General features: G+C 40.8%; 1 protein-coding gene across 4 annotated transcripts in view; it reads right to left on the bottom strand.

The window, feature by feature from the left end:
• The window catches only part of LOC127621084 (putative histone-lysine N-methyltransferase PRDM6), a 51,495-nt gene that overhangs the window by 6,473 nt on the left and 21,531 nt on the right, over window positions 1-23,491 (bottom strand). For 2 of the 4 annotated variants that reach the window (XM_052094530.1, XM_052094531.1), the window contains exons 4-7: window positions 23,312-23,439; window positions 18,851-18,975; window positions 12,791-13,133; window positions 5,675-5,851 (exon numbers count right to left, since the gene is read on the bottom strand). In XM_052094530.1, coding sequence (XP_051950490.1) covers window positions 5,675-5,851; window positions 12,791-13,133; window positions 18,851-18,975; window positions 23,312-23,439 — 773 coding nt within the window. Of the gene's footprint in view, window positions 1-5,664; window positions 5,852-12,790; window positions 13,134-18,850; window positions 18,976-23,311; window positions 23,440-23,491 lie in introns of all 4 variants that reach the window. The other 2 variants (XM_052094532.1, XM_052094533.1) reach the window with 2 other exon arrangements.

The raw sequence follows: 23,491 nt of genomic DNA, 5'->3' as shown, positions 1-23,491 counted from the left end.
ATATATATATATCCATGAGTCTTTAAAGGTCCTTCTGCTCCTGATGCAGCTGTTCATTCGTGTGTGGGACATCAGTTATGTATGTTTTTCTACAGGGGTAAATCTTGGGGTATTATCAGAGACTCTCTGGACTTTTCAGAGATACCAAATGTTTGACGACTTCCTCTCGTTGCTCTATAAATATGGACTGAAATGAATAAAACATTGTTTATTTATCGGCTGTATTTTATGCACCAAACACTATATTGACATTTCAAAAAGTTTCGCTGGTCTCAGGATCTTCTGGTAAGATCATCATCATCATGTAAAATAATGAGATCTTTATAATGACGGAGCACGCCGCATATATGAATATACACCGAAATATTACTTTAACTATATCTTATAAAATATATACGTCACAACTTTCAAAGATCTGTGATTTTTATGTGGTGTGAATGAATGTAATATAATGGAGATTGTGAGATATTCATCAAAAGTCTGTTGTATCATATTTGATTCATGGATTTCAACATGCGTTATCAATAAAATAATATACAAAATTTAAACCAAGCACAAGTTGCTTATATTCAGCAATTACTCATTTTACAATATCAGTGACAATATAATCATTACTGTCACTTTTACTCTATTAAAATCAGCAGATTTCACATTTTAAAAAGTGCATGCAACATTTTTATAAATGTTTTAAAAATAAACATCTAACTCGTCAGCAGACATCTAATGCATTGACGATAACAGGATTTTCGGCAAAGTTAGCATTATGTTAATGACGCACAGGCTTTAGAATTTAGCATATCAAATTTAATTCAGGCGGCGTTAAAGGGTTAATACAGTATCTAAGCAAAATGGACAGTATAACAGAAATATGCCCATATGAAGCGATATCGAATCAAAATCGGATCGAGAGTTTGTGAATTAGAAGTGAATCGGGATAGTTAGTTCAGATAGCAGACTGTAAATAGTTTTAAAATAGGATGATTGTTAGGGTTACCTCGTCTTGTTCTCACTGTTACCCTTTGTTTATCATTTTTGTTTCTTTTGTAACTCCTTAGTTTTCACTTTTGTCCCTTGTTTAACTCCATAGTCTCCTTGTCAGCTTTCGTGTTCACCGTTCATTGTTTGCACCTGCCCTCGTTAATTTGCCATCTGCTTCTGTTTATTATCTTGTTATCTTGTTTGAGTTCTGTCTGTTCATTGGTTCCTGTCTTTCCATGTCCGTGTATTTAAACCCTGTCTGTTTGTTCAGTCGGTGTCTATCGTTGAATGTTGTTAGCCTGGTATGTGTTCCCTGCCCGTTTTCTCAGTCTTGTGTTTATTTCCCCATTGAGGGTTTTTCCTTTGTTCTCGTGTTTTCCGTGTACCTGCCTTGTTTGTTCCTCAATAAAGTTGAACTGCACTTGGATCCGCTTCTCCTCGTCTGCCTTCGCTGCTCATTCACAACAATGATGGACTCATTTCTTAATAAAAGAGATTGCAAATGCCCAAGCTCATGAACATGTGTCTATATATATACACTCACCTAAAGGATTATTAGGAACACCTGTTCAATTTCTCATTAATGCAATTATCTAATCAACCAATCACATGGCAGTTGCTTCAATGCATTTAGGGGTGTGGTCCTGGTCAAGACAATCTCCTGAACTCCAAACTGAATGTCAGAATGGGAAAGAAAGGTGATTTAAGCAATTTTGAGCGTGGCATGGTTGTTGGTGCCAGACGGGCCGGTCTGAGTATTTCACAATCTGCTCAGTTACTGGGATTTTCACGCACAACCATTTCTAGGGTTTACAAAGAATGGTGTGAAAAGGGAAAAACATCCAGTATGCGGCAGTCCTGTGGGCTTAAAATGCCTTGTTGATGCTAGAGGTCAGAGGAGAATGGGCCGACTGATTCAAGCTGATAGAAGAGCAACTTTGCCTGAAATAACCACTCGTTACAACCGAGGTATGCAGCAAAGCATTTGTGAAGCCACAACACGCACAACCTTGAGGCGGATGGGCTACAACAGCAGAAGACCCCACCGGTACCACTCATCTCCACTACAAATAGGAAAAAGAGGCTACAATTTGCAAGAGCTCACCAAAATTGGACAGTTGAAGACTGGAAAAATGTTGCCTGGTCTGATGAGTCTCGATTTCTGTTGAGACATTCAGATGGTCGAGTCAGAATTTGGCGTAAACAGAATGAGAACATGGATCCATCATGCCTTGTTACCACTGTGCAGGCTGGTGGTGGTGGTGTAATGGTGTGGGGGATGTTTTCTTGGCACACTTTAGGCCCCTTAGTGCCAATTGGGCATCGTTTAAATGCCACGGCCTACCTGAGCATTGTTTCTGACCATGTCCATCCCTTTATGGCCACCATGTACCCATCCTCTGATGGCTACTTCCAGCAGGATAATGCACCATGTCACAAAGCTCGAATCATTTCAAATTGGTTTCTTGAACATGACAATGAGTTCACTGTACTAAAATGGCCCCCACAGTCACCAGATCTCAACCCAATAGAGCATCTTTGGGATGTGGTGGAACGGGAGCTTCGTGTCCTGGATGTGCATCCCACAAATCTCCATCAACTGCAAGATGCTATCCTATCAATATGGGCCAACATTTCTAAAGAATGCTTTCAGCACCTTGTTGAATCAATGCCACGTAGAATTAAGGCAGTTCTGAAGGCGAAAGGGGGTCAAACACAGTATTAGTATGTGTTCCTAATAATCCTTTAGGTGAGTGTATATATATATAAAATACTCTTTGTTTTCAGGGATTTATATCTTTGACCATATTGACCGTTCACTCCATTGACAGCCACAATCACGAGTGCTCTTCTTACATGCACATACATGTGACGGAAACCAGCCGCCAACATGTGCATGGGTACAGAATTGAGTCTTTAATTGGTATTATCGATAAGGTGTCAATCATTTATATAAATATATACATATTGCATTCTTAAGCCCCATCAGTTGACCCCTAGCATGGCAAATGGTTTACGATCTCTCATTTGGAGACTTTCGTAAATGCTCTCTATGATCAGAGCCCATCAGCAACGCCCCAAACGCAAGCGCTGTGAAGCATCACTGAATATCAGCGGTCTCGGTTCTGCTCCTCTAATCTGATTGGACAAGCATCCTTTTATCTGTGGTGTAAAGAATAACTCAATAATGCCAGAGTGAACTCCACACGTGCTGTTAATTGTTGGATTGTAAACAGTTTTGCTCAAGATCTGCCGATGCACTGTGAGCCAAATCCATTTAAACTCAGTTTTTCACCATTCCTGACGTTTAATGATAGTAAACATTCCCTGTCTGAGGTCAGTTCAGATCACGACTTTATTATAAGAATGTGAATGTCAGAATAATAGTCGAGAGAATTATTTATTTCAGCTTTTATTTCTTTCATCACATTCCCAGTGGGTCAGAAGTGAACATACACTTTGTTAGTATTTGGTATATTTGCCTTCAAATTGTTTAAATTGGGTCAAATATTTTGGGTTTCCTTCCACAAGCTTCTCACAATAAGTTGCTGGAATTTTCTCCCATTCCTCCAGACAGAACTGGTGTAACCGAGTCAGGTTTGTCGGCCTCAGATTGAGGTCAGGACTTTGTGATGCCGCTCCAACACTTTGACTTTAATGTCCTTAAGCCATTGTGCCACAACTCTGGAGGTGTGCTTGGGGTCATTGTCCATTTGGAAGACCCATTTGTGACGAGCTTTAACTTACTGTCTGATGTCTTGAGATGTTGCTTCAATATATCCACATAATGTTCCTTCCTCATGATGTCATCATCTATTTAGTGAAGTGCACCAGTCCCTCCTGCAGCACCCCCACAACATGATGCTGCACCCCCATGCTTCACTGTTGGGATGCTGTTCTTCACCCTTTTCCCTCCAAACATAATTATGGTCATTATGGCCAACCAGTTAAATTTTGGTTTCATTAGACAAGAGGACATTTTTTATATTTTTGTCCCCATGTGCACTTGCAAACTGTAGTCTGGCTTTATTATGGTGGTTTTGGAGCAGCGGCTTCTTCCTTGCTGAGCCTTTCAGGTGATGTCCATATAGGACTCGTTTTGCTGTGGATCTAGATACTCGTCTACCTGTTTCTAGTGATGTATGTCTTGAGACCGGTCTTGGTCTCGAGACCACTTTTACATGGTCTCGGTCTGGTCACGGCCTTGACGGTCTTTGGTCTTGGTCTTGTCTTGGTCTCGGACCTCTCGGTCTCGTCTAGGTCTCGCTGTCTCAGACCGACATAGTGGTCGGGGGATTTAGCAATACAATACTACAATATCCACGACGACACAACGTTCGATAATGCAACAGTATTATTATTTCGTGCCCTTCAAATGCAACCAATCACATGTATTTTTTTGTGACACAGCTGTTGGCGCTCATCCATCCATATAACATTATGTGAGTGAGTGTAGCGTAGAGTGTAAAGAGCACAGTCAGTCAGTAGTATGTCAGCGAATTCCTTGGTCATAAAATTTGCTTTCGTAGAACACAATGAGTTCTTCTGCACATCGTTAAATAAAAAGAAGCATTCGGCGAAACTAATTCTCACACGTACGGTATAAGTTATTTAGGGACATATTTTTTGCAAGCCTCTCTAAGGACGTAACTAACGTTAACCTGGTGAAGAGTGTAACTAACGTTACATGCTAAGTAACGAGATTTTGGGTAACTGCACAAGTGACAGATGACTTTGAGCGCACCGCCAACGGTGTGTGTGTGTGTGTGTGTGTGTGTGTGTCTGTGTGTGTAACCATAGCGACAAAACGACGAACTTTCAGATTGTTTTTTCCCTCCGGTCTCGGTCTTGGTCTCGGTCTTGGTCTCGACTTGGTCTCGACTTGGTCTTGGTCTTGGTCTTGATACCCTCTGGTCTTGGTAGTGTATTGGTCTCAGTTTAGGCGGTCTTGACTACAAGTCCACCTGTTTCCTCCAGCATCTTCACAAGGTCCTTTGCTGTTGTTCTGGGATTGATTTGCACTTTTCACACAAACTACGTTCATCTCTAGGAGACAGAATGCGTCTCCTTCCTGAGCGGTGTGATGACTGTGTGGTCACATGGTGTTTATACTGCCGTACTATTGTTTGTACAGATGAACGTGGCACCTTCAGAGGTTTGGAAATTGCTCCCAAGGATGAACCAGACTTGTGGAGGTCCACATTGTTTTTCTGAGGTCTTGTCTGATTTCTTTTGATTTTCCCATGATGTCAAGCAAAGAGACACTGAGTTTGAAGGTTGGTCTTAAAATAAATCCACAGGTACACCTCCAATTGACTTCAATTAGCCAGTTAGCCTATAAGAAGCTAATTGGCTAATTGTCTAAAGGCTTGATTTAATTTTCTGGAATTTTCCAAGCTGCTTAAAGACACAGTTAACTTAGTGTATGTAACTTCTGACCCACTGGAATTAATATAGTCAATTAAAAGTGACACAATCGGTCTGTAAACTATTTACTCATGTCATGCACAAAGTAGACGTCCTAAATGACTTGTCAAAACTCTGAACGCGCTCCATTGATGTGAGCCGCCATATGATTGGCCGTTACGCTCTCACAATGGTAAAAGCGTGGAGGTTGATCTCTCTGTGTAGAATATCTCTGGTAGAACCGCACAAAAACATGTTCTAAGAAACGATGGTACTCACTGTTACTTACTTGAAAGGCTTCTCCCCCGTGTGCGTGCGGATGTGGTTGTTTAGGGTCGTGGCGCCGGCGAACGCTCGGCCGCAGTAGCCGCACTTAAAGGGCCGGTCGCTGGAGTGGGTCACCACGTGATTCCGCAGCTCCGACGGCTGAGAGAACGACTGAGAACAGTGTCCACACTGATACGGTCTGCAGACACAGAACAGACAAACACATGGGATGTCCCAATGCGGTTACCATGGTAGCGTGACCCTCATCAACAACAGGGCGAGAACACCGTCTGGGTCATCTATCAATATTTCCACCCTTCCAGCGCTCGATTGGAAGAGCCGCGGATCATGTTTGCGGCTGTGAATGTGGTAACGATCAGGTTAATTATGAGTTAAGTGCCAGTTAATCACGGAGGGCTGGAGAGAAATTGCTCATGTATTGACAATCAGAAACAATAACGGAAAGCACTTAGAGGCATAATTAGATGAATTGACAATTATCTTTTTTTATTAATCTCATTATTCATTTGCTGGAAAGAGAAAACATCTTGACAGTCGTTTTACATGAGTGAAATGCTCCATTGGATGTTTTATGTGAAAGGTAAGATCAGTGCATCGCCAGTATATCTGAACAAGTCAAATGCAATAAATGAAATTTAATTTCACCTACATTTTGTTTTGACCCAAATTAACACACCGTATCATGTCATTTGTTGTCTAATATGCTTTAATGGAATACGCCGGGTTTATACAAGTTAAGCAATTATGGCATAATGTTGATTACCACAAGAAATAATTTTAATTTAATTCTCAACTTCATTATGACATCAGAACCCTGTAATCCTGGTAATGTCACACAGATGTGGTCAGTAAGTGATTTAATGACAGTAAAATCATATTAACACACATATTGTTTATGTCTTGTGTCTATACCTCTGAATCAGTATTTGAATGTTTACAGATTAAACCCCATTGACTTGCATTGGAAGTGTCTCACTGGAACACACATTTAAAGAAAAGGAGGAACAAGTCGAAATTACATTTTGTGCTAAACAATCAAGAATGTCGACTGTGCAAAATAGAATTTTTGTCCTTTTAACAGTGTGACACTGCGATGTTTCCCCTTTAAAAATAATGCTTTGATCTTTGTGACATCATATTTGAGGGAGAATGTCATCAAGGTTTTTAACCACTTGTCACTTTCTCGTACAGTCTTTCTCAGGATTTCACTGGAAATCAGGACAAAAATACTAATTAAGAAAATGTTTTTTTTTCATATGTGAACAAAGGAATTTTATTAAAACATTTTTTTTTTAAATGATCGTGTCAAAAGTATTTTCTGTGCAAAAGCCGAAATGTGTCGCAGCACTTTCTGTTCAACAGTGTTCCACTGCGATGTTTCCTCATGTTAAATGGCCAAAAACATGGAAATAAATGGAACTTTTAATAAATAAATAAAAGGACTTTTTTCAATATAGTGTCGCCACGTTCCTATAACATGTTATTTACGTGCTACTCTACGGCACTTTAAAGAATAACATGACGCTTACATGTTAAATGGCCAAAAACATGGAAATAAATGGAACTTTTTGATTGTTTTTGTGGTTTGAAGTTTGTAGAATCACGTTATAGATGTGCAGAACATCAGAATAAATATAATACAGGGATTTCTGTCTGTGGTTTTTGCAGTTGTTGGTTCTGTTTGTCTAAATATAATGACTTTAACCCTTTAAGCTCAGACGGGCAGATCAGAAGTGTTCCAGTTTGACAATTTATACAAAATAATCAGTAAAAACATCAGATTGATCAAATATTCATGTGTCATATGTCATTGGAAAGATCTTAATGAGTAAAATACAATCAGACTATTTGTTTTACTCACAGACACAAATATAGTGAGTAACAGCTAAATATATGTCTTTGACAATTATGATGGTGTTGCTTAAATGCTGCATGTTTTTGCTTGTAACTTCATGAAATATAAACAGAATATAACATCATATTTGAGGGAGTTTTTAAGCTCTTGTTTCAATCAGGTCCTTGTACAGTCTTTATCAGGATTGTATTATTTCCGAACACTTTTATTGACCTCATGAAGCTCAAAAGGGACATTCTGTGTCACCTCATCCAGAGGTCCCGAGCAAAATGTCCTTTTTGATATTTTCACTGGGGAAATGATCTCGTGATCGTCCCGACACGTGTTTTCATCATGTAATAAATCATTAGATATGAGTGAAGATGTTTTATATAATTCTCCCTCTTGATTCTCAATTATTCGGATCAGTTTTTGTCAGGGGCAAAAGTTCTTCCTTGAACTCCATAAGTCAACTTTAAAACAGAGTCAGAGTCAGCCATGCACTTCTAAAAGGTTTTTGGTGACACACACATTTCTTTCTTTCTCCGTTTGAGCATTTCATCTTAAAGGATTCAGAAGGAGAACATGATTGAGATTTTGGGCACTTCCAGAGTTTCAGGATCGTTTGTGTTTGATGCTCTAATGATGATTTGAACTTGTTTTATGTGAATAATTAAAGGTGCATTTCTAGTTATAACATTATTTGTTCTTCACAACTTTGTTTTGTTGGACAAGAAATAAACGTTTCATACCATGTGATGCACATTTCAAATATAAATGATTAAAAGCGAGAGATTCATTTCTCTGGGATTTAACCATATAATGATCTATTTAACAATATCATTAAAAAAGGAACGTTTATTCTGAATCTATAAAGACAATAAAGTTACTTTTCTTAACAATAAACAATAATTTTACAGCATTTATTAATTTTAGTTAATGTTCATTTCAACATATAGTGATACGTTTGGGTTATATGTTTACATTAGTTAATGTATATGAACATGCATTTAAAGGAATAGCAGTATTTGTGTTAAATAGTATTAAGTAATATTAACAAATATAAATAAATGCTGTTCGTTGTTACTTTATGATACCTACTGCATAAACTCATGTTAACCAATGGAACCTTATTATAAAGTGTTACAAGATATCTTTAACCCTTTAAGCTCGGGTGAGCCCCAAAATCATCGGCAATATATTAAAAACTACAATCAGTAAAAACATCAAACTGATCAAATAGTCATGTGTCATATATTGTTGGAAAGCTCTTAAAGAGTACAATACAACCGGCCTATTTGTTTTACTCACAGATTAAAATATAGCGAGTAACAGCTAAATATATGCCTTTATTTTGTGTGAAGTTATAAGCGAAAATGTGGCATACAAACAAAATGGTCAAACGGAACATAACATATCACATATGATTATTGAGAGTCTGTGATTATCTTTCAATCGAGTCCACACACAAGATAATCAGATGTATAGATCATTAGATAAACCACATGAAGCACAATGTTACATATGGCCACCAGGAGATGGCGCCAAATACACGACACAGACTCAATGATGACTCAAATGACACAGAATGAAACTCATTCTGTGAAATCTCATGACTAAAATCATGTCTGCATGCTATGCAAACCTTTAGTCATTGTTGTGTTTGCATGTGTAATTAGTTCTTATGTACAATTATTATCTTTTATTTGTTTGGAGATGTTTTTGGACACTATGATCAATTATATTTGTAATGTTGGAACTTTTGATCGCTTTGTCGAATCAACACAAAAATGGTCTCAGATTCAGTTGACATGATTGGGAAAAAAACAAAAGTGGTTTTTCGGAGCCGCCTTATTTACACCGTGAGATATATAATGTCAAATAAAACAAATAAAAAAAAAGTAAATTTTATGCTTATTTATTTTGTGTATGCCACTGAAACAATAAATCTTTAAAAACATATTCAGAGCTTAAATGGTTAATACTTCTGGAGTTATAAGCACGCCATTGTTGGAAAAACAACACACCAAAAAAAATATTTCTCACATTTTTGGACACACAATTGGGATATAGTGCAATGAGGTTTATTCATTTTAAAGATATATTGATTAAGTGATAGACCAACCTATCTCTGTGTATCACATAATGATACCGACACCTTTATAAGGTTTTCTTTACCTGTATTTTTATTTATGTTTATCTTTCTTAAATAATACATTTCAGTCACGGAAGTTTAAAAAATGTGGTTGATTTGACGTGAAATAACCCAAAAGTTCAAGTCTGTTATGGGAAAAATTAAATTCAATAATAAAAAATAATTATAATAAAATAAATAAAATAGAATAAAATATTTATATATATTGTTGGCACAAGAGCCTTCAGTGGCAGTATTCACAGTAATCACAGTCATACTGCAGTTTTTGGGCTGGAGATGCAGTGATTGCAGTGAATATGTTAACATGATGAATGTTTGTGGAGTATTAACTACAGCAGCACTGGTGATTAATGTCCAGTTATTGTTTATTACTGCAGTGGCCCGCTGCAAGAACATAAATAAACTCTCTGGACCTCCAGTAAAGACCAGCTGCACCTGCAGAAGCCAAAACCTTCCTGCAACAGAACTGTATCAAAACTAAGACTTCTACATGTCATTAAATGAGTAATAATGATGCGCACGTGTTTCCAAACACAGCAGATATCTAGATCTCATATTTAAAGTAAGCAGCTTGTTAGAGGCAGTATTTTGTGATTCACTGCTCAATACTGGAATGAATTGCTCGTTTGGGGGCTCGACTCATTAATGAATTATGACATCATAATGATTGATGTGTTCAAAAGAAGCTGGAGTCCAGACGAGACGTCAGCAAAACACATCAGCGATGATCAGATCATTTATCCGCTCTAAAATGCACATATAAACTAAACATCAATACGTTAGTATAAGCCAAAGGCCGTAAAGAATACGTGAGCTCATTTGAAACCGATTCAGTGAGTCCAACAGCCGGCGATCTCAGATTCCCTTGTTCAGCTGAATTTGATCTGCACCTCAGGGTCATAAAGTTGAATATTGACAAAGCCTCACATTGACTTCATCTGCTCGGGAATCCCACAAACATTTTTCTTCTCTATGAATATTAGTTTATTGAATAAGTGGCATGTGTTTTCCTCTACATCACCTTTGCCGTGTGGATTTCTGTGAGACTTCAGCGGCTGATTTATAGGTTTATATGCACCAGAGAAAATAGAGCTAAGCAGAAAATCTCCAATACCTCCTCTGCTGTATTTAATTAGGTTTAGAGATGTTGCAATACGTGTTTAGATATTTACAATTATATTTATGCATTTGGCAGACGCTTTTATCCAAAGAGACTTACAGAGCACTTATTACAGGGACAATCCCCCCGGAGCAACCTGGAGTTAAGTGTCTTACTCAAGGACACAATGGTGGTGACTGTGGGGATCAAACCAGCAACCTCTGAGTACCAATGATTATACAGAGCACTTATTAGGACAATCCCGAACAACCTGGAGTGTTTACTCAGACACATGGTGACTGTGGGGATCAAACCAGCAACCTTCTGATTACCAGTTATGTGCTTTAGCCCACTACGCCACCACCATCACTCCACTAGACCCTAAAAGCATGCCGGTTAGTAATGCATGCATACGTCTATGCACAAGTGGGTTAATGGGCCACGTCAAGTGACATTTAATTCAGAGGTTCTTCTCCGGTTATTGCAGCATCTGCATCCTATTATATAGTCCATCCCATCAAACACCAGTGATATAAACAAAGACGGCACATGCATAAGTTGCTAGTTTAAGCGGACTGTGTGCAATGAATAGAAATAGTGGTGTGATATGCAGAGTGGGCTAAAGCACATAACTGGTAATCAGGAGGTTGCTGGTTCGATCCCCACACCCACCACCATTGTGTCCTTGAGTAAGACACTTAACTCCAGGTTGCTCCGGGGGGATTGTCCCTGTAATAAGTGCTCTGTATAATACATTGGTACTCAGAAGGTTGCTGGTTTGATCCCCACAGTCACCACCATTGTGTCCTTGAGTAAGACACTTAACTCCAGGTTGCTCCGGGGGGATTGTCCCTGTAATAAGTGCTCTGTATAATACATTGGTAATCAGGAGGTTGCTGGTTTGATCCCCACAGTCACCACCATTGTGTCCTTGAGTAAGACACTTAACTCCAGGTTGCTCCGGGGGGATTGTCCCTGTAATAAGTGCTCTGTATAATACATTGGTACTCAGAAGGTTGCTGGTTTGATCCCCACAGTCACCACCATTGTGTCCTTGAGTAAGACACTTAACTCCAGGTTGTTCTGGGGGGATTGTCCCTGTAATAAGTGCACTGTAATTCACTTTGGATAAAAGCGTCTGCCAAATGCATAAATGTACATGTAAAAATGGACTTACGATACGCATGGAAGATGAGATTCGTGTCAGGATTTGCACGTTCGCTCCGTTAAATGATAGAGAATGTAAGTGTTATTAATTATCTTGATTAAGTGACACACAAGTGCTTTGCACAGGCACGAAATATTGCACATAGAATTAGCCTTTGCACAAAAATAGGATAGACGTTGTGCGTTGTACTGATTATACTGCCATGATACAAACAACGAGACACGTGAAAATCATCATGGAAAAATGTAAGTAGAGTAACATGAACTACGAGACTCAAAAAAAGGCATTTGTAAGAAATCTGCAGATGTTTGGAGTTCAGACAGTTTGCATCCCTCATTCTAGAGCCGCAGCTGGACTCTTAAAGCTCATTCCATGTTTTTCACCAGCGGCATTAATTCAATCGCATGATTTAGTTCTTGAGTGAACATGTGAGCTGGTCACGGCTTCACTTTAACCACACTGACGTGTCTGCTAGATCACGCTGATGTTGATCTAACAATCACTGAAAATATTCAATGTTCTAGAAAGATCTCTCATCATCACAGGTCATGACGTTACAACAACACACATCTGCGCAGACGTCTACATGCCAACGGGCGGCCCCAATCATGCACGCTTCATGAAAATTATCCGTGTTCTCCAGCAACCGCTGCCACGTTTGTGCTGTTTGGACTCTGTGACACTCCAGTTTTCATGAAACATTATATTTCAATAAATCACCCGAGTGAGCACGCAGTCAGTCAATACGATGGAAGATTTGATAAACTAGCCAATCAGATCATACTTCAGGTGTGTTACACAGGTGTAGATCTCCTGGTGGAAGCGCTGCTAGGTAATAAAGATTAGTGAGGCGTATCTCACCTGTCAGGGTTCTGTGTGCACACGTGCATCTGCAGTAGAATGCGTTGCGTGAAGGTTTTGAAGCACTGGCCGCATTTCCACAGATGCCAGTCGCTGAACTCTGAACTCAGCTGACTGGTGGACGTGGGGCTCGCCAGCACGCGCTGGTTTTTGGAGCTCATCTGGTTTAAGCCGGACTCGTTGTGGATGCTCTTGTCCAGGAGGGAGAAGCTCCGTGAGCAGGACGACTGAGGGAACACCATCGAACGCAGCAGAACCAGCGAGGAGGATTTGGGACTCTTACTGAAGGGCTGAAGGGTTTCCTGACGGCTCATCGCCTCCATTACAGTAGACGGCACGTTCACTGTTACACAAAACACAAACACAAGTGAGAATGTGTACTCATGCAGACTGTCACAAACAGTGTCATTGAAGAGTCAGCATCATGGAAACAGATTGAGGCCACTTTGAATACTTAATGATCATTATAGATGCAAAAACTGTTCTGAATCCCCTTCTTACTTAATGCTGCTGTTAATGGGGTTCTGTGTATCTCAGCGAGTATAGACACTGACTATCACACCTGGAGTCGTGAGTTTGAAACCAGGGTGTGCTGAGTGACTCCAGCCAGGTCACCTTAGCAACCAAATTGGCCCGGTTGCTAGGGAGGGTAGAGTCACATGGGGTAACCAAATTGGCCCGGTTGCTAGGGAGGGTAGAGTCACATGGGGTAACCAAATTGGCCCGGTTGCTACGGAGGGTAGAGTCACATGGGGTGTAACCAAATTGGCCTGGTTGCTAGGGAGGGTAGAGTCACATGGGGTAACAAAATTGGCCCGGTTGCTAGGGAGGGTAGAGTCACATGGGGTAACCAAATTGGCCCGGTTGCTAGGGAGGGTAGAGTCACATGGGGTAACCAAATTGGCCCGGTTCCTAGGAAGGGTAGAGTCAAATTGGGTAACCAAATGGGCGCGGTTGCTAGGGAGGGTAGAGTCACATGGGGTAACCAAATTGGCCCGGTTGCTAGGGAGGGTAGAGTCACATGGGTTAACCAAATTGGGCAGGTTGCTAAGGAGGGTAGAGTCACATGGGTTAACCAAATTGGCCTGGTTGCTAGGGAGGGTAGAGTCACATGGGGTAACCAAATTGGCCCGGTTGCTAGGGAGGGTAGAGTCACATGGGGTAACCAAATTGGCCCGGTTGCTACGGAGGGTAGAGTCACATGGGGTGTAACCAAATTGGCCTGGTTGCTAGGGAGGGTAGAGCCACATGGGGTAACCAATTTGGCCTGGTTGCTAGGGAGGGTAGAGTCACATGGGGTAACAAAATTGGCCCGGTTGCTAGGGAGGGTAGAGTCACATGGGGTAACCAAATTGGCCCGGTTGCTAGGGAGGGTAGAGTCACATGGGGTAACCAAATTGGCCTGGTTGCTAGGAAGGGTAGAGTCACATGGGGTAACCAAATTGGCCCGGTTGCTAGGGAGGGTAGAGTCACATGGGGTAACCAATTTGGCCTGGTTGCTAGGGAGGGTAGAGTCACATGGGGTAACGAAATTGGCCCGGTTGCTAGGGAGGGTAGAGTCACATGGGGTAACCAAATTGGCCCGGTTGCTAGGAAGGGTAGAGTCACATGGGGTAACCAAATTGGCCCGGTTGCTAGGGAGGGTAGAGTCACATGGGGCAACCTCCTTGTGGTCGCTATAATGTGATTCTCGCTCTCGGTGGGGCGTGTGGTGAGATGCCGCGGAGAATAGCGTGAAGCCTCCACACGTGCTATGTCTCCACGGTAACACACTCAACAAGTCACGTGATAAGATGCGCAGATTGCAGAGGCAAACAATTCATCCTCCTCCACCCAGATTGAGGCGAGTCACTACGCCACCACGAGAACTTAGAGCGCATTGGGAATTGGGCGTTACAAATTGGGGATAAAATAAAATTAGGTTTTATATGTGTACAGGGGACATTTAAGGTATAATGCAGATGCCCCCCTACAAGCACACCTGGCCCCACCCTGGCCCCCCTAGTCAAAATGGTCTAGAACTGTCGTGCATCCAATCAAACGACAGTATTTAGGCACAAATTCATCTGTCACTTTGTAGAAGCTCGTCAAATTAGACAGATGCCAACATGGACGGGTTGTGTAACATGAACTCATCCTCAAAAAACAATAACACACCACACAGACTTCTCAATGCAGTTTCAAAGATTAATCCCATTAAAAGTCAAATGTGTAAATCACAATTTTTGTTTTTGCATTTACACAATGTTTAATTTTCCTATTGTCAGCCCATGGCATGTTAATTATCTGTTTGTGGTAATATGGCTGAAGTGAGCTGCGCTGTCTTCAATATTTCTATTGCTACACTGAAGATGAACTCTTCTAAAGACAAGAGATTCATATGAAACTTTACATTCAGCACGGCATAGGAGAAACACTTCTATAGACACCACATACCACATTCTTCATCACGCAACACGCTGTGTACATAAACATCACATTACCCGACTGTAAGACGAGACATGTGGGAGACCGTTAGACCTTCCTGATTTAATAAAGCGGGCACATTGAATGCAGTAAAATATGAAGAGTGCATCTGTGTGCCAGTAACGTGTTTGATCGCTGCTGAGCTTCAGGCCGCAGAAGAATGTTACATTTTTGAAAATACACACAGATTTCAGCCCAGCGTGTACATGGAGGATACTTCAGTTTTCGGAGAGAAGTTTAAAGTAAACAAAGATTTTTAGAAGAATATTTCAGCTCTGTAGGTTCACACAAGGCAAGTGAATGGTGACCAGAACTTTGAAGCTCCAAAAAGCACATAAAGGCAGCATAAAAGTAATCCATAAGACTCCATTGGTTTAATCCATGACTGCAGAAGTGATATGATAGGTGTGAGTGAGAAAAAGATTTGCATTTTTCGTGCATATCGCCACCTACTGGGCAGGGAGGAGAACTCATGGTAAGAAAGGGCTGAAATATTGATCTGTTTCTCAACCACACTTATCATATCACTTCTGAAGGCATGGATTAAACCACTGGAGTCTTATGGGTTACTTTTATGCTGCCTTTATGTGCTTTTTTGAGCTTCAAAGTTCTGGTCACCATTCACTTGCATTGTATGGACCAACAGAGCTGAGATATTCTACTAAAAAGCTTCATTTGTGTTGAGAAGAAGAAAGAAAGTCACACACATCTGAGAAGGCATGAGGGTGAGTAAATGATGAGAGAATTTTCATTTTTGGGTGTACTGTCCCTTTAAGAATTCCATTTCAATATTCATTCACTGACTGCAACATAAAAAAATGTGAAATGTGAAACTTTTTCCTCACCATTAGAAGAGTTTCTGAGAGACAAACACTTTGTCAAAATGTCATGAATGAAATGCATCAACAAGCCCTTTTAGATTTGGGACAGTTTTCCTCAGGTCTTTCTTCAGCAGTTCTTGGGATTAGACGGGATAACAAACTCAACTGAAGACTTCATGTCTCTCCTCGCAGAGTTTCTAGCATTTACAGTATCACATCTATCAAATCATACAACACACTTTAGAGGAGAGTTTGGAAGAAAAGAGACTTCTCTAAACAAAACACAACCAGACTGAAGTCATAAAGTCTCGTGTAAACACTGAGCTGTCAGACACTGTCTCAACTCCAGGATTTCTATTGGCCAGCGAGCTGGACAGAAATAATTGCAGAATGTTTCACGAATTCTTGGGAGACTAAAATACTGTTGACCTAAAATGCACCAGCGCCGCAGCTAAACATCCAAATCTGTGATGTGGGTGAAAACGGACGAGGCCAAAACCGACACAGGGCCGGTGTGGAACAGTCATGAACTCAATATTAAAAGATACACAGTCCTGTCCTGGGAACTGAACACTATTCCGGGTCAACTTTGTCCATGTAGCGCTGATTAAACATTATGACAACCAGATGTGAGAGATATTTGATGTTTATTCTGTATATGAAAGAAATAAACACTTTTGTAATTCACACACGAGCATCACCAGTGGCATAACTTGGATCTTACGGGCCCGGTACGGGCCCCGGGTACGGGCCAGTCCTTGAGGAACATGTCATTGCATCTTAAAGGAACAGTTCACCCAAAAATGAAAATTCACCCTTATTCCGTCTCAAACTCGTATGACTTGCTTTCTTTGGCCGAACACAAACGAAAATATTTTAATGGAGATATGCTGTCTGCAAGTGAATGGTGACCAACACTTTCAAAAAGCACATAAAGGCAGCATTAAAGCAATCCAAACGGTTTAATCCATGTCTTCTAAAGCGGTTTTGGGTGAAAACAGACCAAATCTCAATTTTCACTATAAATCTTGACATGACAATCTAGGCATGATCAGGATTTCAAGCTCGATTACACTTCCTAATGCCAGACGCATGCGGGTCATTGACAAATAAGGATGTCTGTGTTGATAAAAATAATAAATCTTGTAAAAATCTAGTTTATGTGTATCTCAGCGAGTATTGACGCTGACTATCACACCTGGAGTGAGTTTGAATCCAGGGCGTGCTGAGTGACTCCAGCCAGGTCTCCTTAGCAACCAAGGCCCGGTTGCTAGGGAGGGTAGAGTCACATGGGGTAACCTCCTCGTGGTCGCTATAATGTGGTTCTCGCTCTCGGTGTGGCGTGTGGTGAGTTGTGTGTGGATGCCGCGGAGAATAGCATGAAGCCTCCACATGCGATACGTCTCCACGGTAACGCGCCACATGAAAAGATGCACGGATTGACGGTCTCAGACGCGGAGGCAACTGAGATTCGTCCTCCGCCACCCGGATTGAGGCGAGTCACTACGCCACCACGAGGACTTGGAGTGCATTGGGAATTGGGCGTTACAGATTGGGGAGAGAGAAAAAATTTCATAGAAATGTAATATTTGTGTCCAATTTGGCATTATACATAAAAATGTCATGTGGTGTAACCATCAAGTAAAAGGTATTAAAACACTTTTGCAACTTGAATACATGAGAGTGTATGCAACAGGGGTTAACCGATATATCGGTTTACCGATTAATCAGTGCCGATAGTTGTTTTTGTAAATGTAAGCACAGCATAGTTCTAGCGGGATGACTAGCAGCTGTTCTTCATCGCACCATTAGCCAGTCACATGTAAGGATTGCTTTATGAGTCCGCTCACAATCACATTGCTGTTTCAGTGTGCCAACATGGCAACCTCCTCCACCCCACCACCACCTGTTGAGTCCCGTCCTGCACGGGGGTCGGCTCCTCACCCCTGCCTCCTATCTCCATCAGGATATGACTCCTCCTGACCGCCAGACGGGGCTTACGCCAAACAGAGACATCACATTTCTGTTTATATTCATCAAATAAATGTCATCTTAAATGTCACTCAAGTCTGCGAGTCTATCGGTTATTGCAAAAAACACAAATTGTTACAGATCTTTATTTTTTATTCATGTTCATCTGTAGCCAAAAACCTACATCTCTGGTGAATATATAGGCTATAAAAAGCTTAATTTGGTGAATATTTCCACACTAATTTCACCATCAGTCGACCTCTAGTACGCAACTTAATCATTCATTTCAAAAACGTTTCAAACACATTTATCAAGATGCATTTTGTATTTATTGTTTTCACAAATATCATGCATATTTCAGTCAAGTTTACTCCAAATGACCTGAACACAATGTGCATTTTTATAAAAATGAAAAATGTGTGATATTATTTAAAAACTTCACACACAGTCATGAGGGTCTAAAGGAGTTTTCTTGCTGGTTACACCACATGACAATCATGTTCATGATAACAGAGGTGTATTCAAGTCATTATTTGTCTGTTACATCATTGACACGTGCAGATCACTTGTAATTGAGTAATTGAGCTTGAAAGTCTGGTCACCATTGACTTGTGTTGTATGGATATATTCACCTCATATCTCAAATATCTCTGTTTGTGTTCCACAGAAGAGAGACAGTCATACAAGTCTGAGACGATATGATGATGAGAGAGAATTATCATTTTTGGGCAAACTATTGCAATAAATATCTGGACTAGCTAATGTATTTGATAAGATGTGAAACCGGTAGAAACAGACTCACAGTTTTCATCTTGTGCGACGCACTGCAGCGGGATCCCGAAGAAAGACGTGTAACTGTCGTTATACCAAACCAGCAGTTCAGATCCGCGAGGAATATCAGAACACGCCCGGTAGAATATACACGATCTGAAATACAAGCACACACATGGAGAACATTAAAACAGTGATTTAAAATACAAAATAATTTTTTTGTGAAAATTACACTTCAAACTTTAAGCTCTGAAGGTGTTTTTATAGATTTCCTGTTTCAGCGATATTCCCAAAATTAAAGGCTTATAACTCGACAAAAACAATATTTAAATATTTTTCTTATTTGACATTACCGGTATATATCTCTGAGTGTAAATAATGTGGCTCCGAAAAACCACTTTTGTTTTCTTCCCAATCGTGTCGACTGTATCTGAGACCAGTTTTGTATTGATACGACAAAGCGATCTAAAGTTACAAATATAATGTATCATAGTGTCCAAAAACATCTCCAAACAGATAAAGATAATAATTGTACATAAGAACTAATTACACATGCAAACACAACAATGACTAAAGGTTTGCATAGCATGCAGACATGATTTTAGTGATGAGATTTCACAGAATGAGTTTCATTCTGTGTCATTTGAGTCATCATTGAGTCTGTGTCGTGTATTTGGCGCCATCTCCTGGTGGTCATATGTAACATTGTGCTTCATGTGGATTATCTAATGATCTATACATCTGATTATCTTGTGTGTGGACTCGATTGAAAGATAATCACTGACTCTAAATAATCATATGTGATATTTTATGTTCTGTTTATATTCAGTGACGTTATAAGTGAAAATGCAACATATAAGCAACACCAATGTAATTTTCAAAGACATATATTTAGCCGTTACTCGCTATATTTTAGTCTGTAAGTAAAACAAATAGTCTGGTTGTATTTTACTCTTTAAGAGCTTTCCAACAACATATGACACATGAATATTTGATCAGTTTGATGTTTTTACAGATTGCAATAATATGTTCAGTGCAACATTTTTACATAAATGTTCAAAATGTAACATTTCTGATTTATTTGCAAATTTTAAAGCATTTGTTCAGTTTTGGTCATAATATCTACATGCATTGGAGCTTCTAAGCTTTCAAACGAGTCCTATTTTGTGTTGGTCAAGACTGAAGTTATTCATATTTTGACGATTATTTATTATGTTGAGCCGAAAGGCCCATCCGAACTTAAAGGGTTAAATTAACCATGTGACACTTTTATTTCTTCCAGGAAAAAATCTCTTAAATATAATAAACCGAATAAAAAAATAGACCATAATTATTTCAGAGACCCTTCATTAGAGAAAAAGAGTTTAAATTTTTAACAATTAAACCCCCTTGAGCGGATAACTGGACTAACCTCAACCTCAAACCCTCATTTCATTTGACCCAAACCTTAACCCTCAACGCTGGACAAAGCGACGCTTTGACAGACATAAATGCTATGTTTCATCAGAGCCGCCGTGGCCTGAAGAGAAAAAGCTACACATTTTTGACAATCAGCTCTTTGGTCTTTTCTGAAGTGCTGAGATCGGTACATTTGATTCATTCTTTCCACCACAACATCAAAATAAAAGAAGCGTCGAGCCCATAAATCAAAAACATTTTGTAACCCACAGGAGAGAAAACACAGCATGAGAAACACACGGCTGTAGCATGTACTTTATCCCCTCAGTTCAGCTTCACTCCATATAAACACACTGGAACACACAAATAAATGTAGTGGGACTCAATGAGTCGGCGTGGCGCTGAGAGAGGCCTGTTTTCCGAGCGATGGGTGGTCTCGCACACTTTCGGAGTGTAAACCAGCACTGTCTCTTACAAGCCTGCCGTCACTTCCAAAACGCGCACAAATCACGGCACACATCAAAGGCCAGTTTTCCCCTCCGTCTTGGATAACATTCCCCGTGATGACATGTATTTAGTATTGTGGTTGGATGACTCATAAAGACAGAGGCGGGGTGTCCCAGCACACATGCCAATGAACATTATTGTCAGCGCGAAACAACACAGCGGCTCGAGCTTCATCCATCACGAGCGGCTTTGAAGAGAATTCCATTTAGATATTGCAAATCAAAACATATGGAAGTTGATCCAGCGGTCGGATGAAACATGTCAGCCTACAACACTGTCTCGTCCTGATCGTGTGCTCACAGGGGAACATCTCCAAGCTCACAAGCACTTCTGTGCAACATCAACTGTAGACATCAAGTGAGACACACATCCACTTCAGCACGTGAAATGCATGTTCGTACGAGAACTTCCAGTATTGCACGTACGTCGTGTCTCGCGCAAATGTGCGTCAGGCTATCCATGAACAAGCTTCTCTCATGAAACCTGGATAGGAGAGCTGGGCGAATTGAAGCATTTTGGCAAAAAAGGAATTAAATGTAGCCGTTTCTCTATAAATGTAAAAAAAAGTCACAGCTGGAGTCATGAGTTTGAATCCAGGGTCAGAGTGACTCCAGTCAGGTCTCCTTAGCAACCAAATTGGGCCGGTTGCTAGGGAGGGTAGAGTCACATGGGGTAAACTAATTGGCCTGGTTGCTAGGGAGGATAGAGTCACATGGTGTAACCAAATTGTCCTGGTTAATAGGGAGGGTAGAGTCACATGGGGTAACCAAATTGGCCCGGTTGCTAGGGAGGGTAGAGTCACATGGGGTAACCAAATGGGCCCGGTTGCTAGGGAGGATAGAGTCACATGGTGTAACCAAATTGTCCTGGTTAATAGGGAGGGTAGAGTCACATGGGGTAACCAAATTGGCCCGGTTGCTAGGGAGGGTAGAGTCACATGGTGTAACCAAATTGTCCTGGTTAATAGGGAGGGTAGAGTCACATGGGGTAACCAAATTGGCCCGGTTGCTAGGGAGGGTAGAGTCACATGGGGTAACCAAATTGTCCTGGTTAATAGGGAGGGTAGAGTCACATGGTGTAACCAAATTGTCCTGGTTAATAGGGAGGGTAGAGTCACATGGGGTAACCAAATTGGCCCGGTTGCTAGGGAGGGTAGTCACATGGGGTAACCAGATTGGCCCGGTTGCTAGGGAGGGTAGAGTCACATGTGTAACCAAATTTTCTCTTTTTTTCTCCCCAATCTGGAACGCCCAAATTCCCAATGCACTCCATGTTCTCGTGGTGGTGTAGCAAGTTGCCTCAATCCAGGTGGTGGAGGACGAATCTCAGTTGCCTCCACGTCTGAGTGTGTTACCGTGGAGACGTAGTGCGCGTGGAGGCTTCACGCTATTCTCCGCAGCATCCACGGACAACCACACGCCCCACCGAGAGCGAGAACCACATTATAGTGACCACGAGGAGGTTACCCCATGTGACTCTACCCTCCCTAGCAACTGGGCCAATTTGGTTGCTAAGGAGACCTGGAATCACTCACCACGCCCAGAATTTAAACTCACGACTCCAGGTGTGATAGTCAGCGTCAACACTCGCTGAGATACCCAGACCCCCAATAAAGTCTTTTTTGCATGACTAGTTTTGTGAATAGAACATTTTGCTAATATAATTAAGGGATTAATGACATATTTTTCATAGGTTTTCCAAATAAAGTTAAATATCACATGGCTTTAAGCTTATGGTTCTCCATGCACACTTACGAGACCGTCTCGTTCTAGTGCGAGTGTTGAGGAGGACTCTAGTCTACAGACTAAGAAGGACACAGTCTTACTAGGCTGCACCCTTCCGTTTGAGAAGCACCCTAAGCCTCCTCCTCTCTTGCTTTTTGTATGTGTGTGGGCACAATGTCACCAGACGTGCTCTGCGCACTCAGCCAGAATCATAAATAAGGTACGTTGCGAAAAACAACGTTGACTTTGTAATATACCTCTTATCAGGGAAACATAAATAAATTAAATAGACCATGATTAAAATTAAAATTGTGCAACCCCTTCCTCTGATATTTGTAGTTCAACCTTTGCAACCTCAGGTCATGTGACGGGTAGCTGTCGCCATTTCTGCCCTAAAATTGAGCGTAAGACATGTCAGTCTATTGCACACTGCGCAACTCAAAGATGATGTTCAGCTTCAGTTAATGATCCAAATATCTGTCAGCTGTGTTTGATATAATGGCAAGTGATTTCCTAGTATCAAATGATCAATTTAGCATGATTACTCGTGGATAAGCTGTTCAAAATGATCAAAAATTACACTATTTTTGTAATAGTGATGGTGAATGTCCTGACTTACTCTGTGATCAGCTGAATGACACTTTAGTAAATTAAAGCACCAATTTCCTTCCCAAACAGTCAAATCTGAACATTATTCCACCCTTTTGGCCGCCAGTGTACATGTTACAATACCTTTAATTACCCCCTCCAGTGTCCTCATATTGCACAATACGGGTCACAGGAGACCTGTGCTCCATTTCTGGGTCACGACTGGCCAGTTTAGAAGCAGTGGATCATGTGTACATTAGTAATGTGTACTGTACCTGTACTGCACCACCATCATGTTCTGCTCTCCACAGTGTCTGGCACATCGGATGTATCTCATCCAGCTGGATTTACTGGGTTCATTACCGTCAATAAAGTGCTGTAACGTGCCCTCCTGATCATAAATCTGAAAGAGAAACATTTAGCAAACAATCAAACCTATTGTCAACACACAGTAA

The sequence above is a fragment of the Xyrauchen texanus genome, chromosome 27, assembly GCF_025860055.1.
Source record: "Xyrauchen texanus isolate HMW12.3.18 chromosome 27, RBS_HiC_50CHRs, whole genome shotgun sequence".
Taxonomy (NCBI): domain Eukaryota; kingdom Metazoa; phylum Chordata; class Actinopteri; order Cypriniformes; family Catostomidae; genus Xyrauchen; species Xyrauchen texanus.
This window is presented reverse-complemented; position numbering and strand designations above follow the sequence as displayed.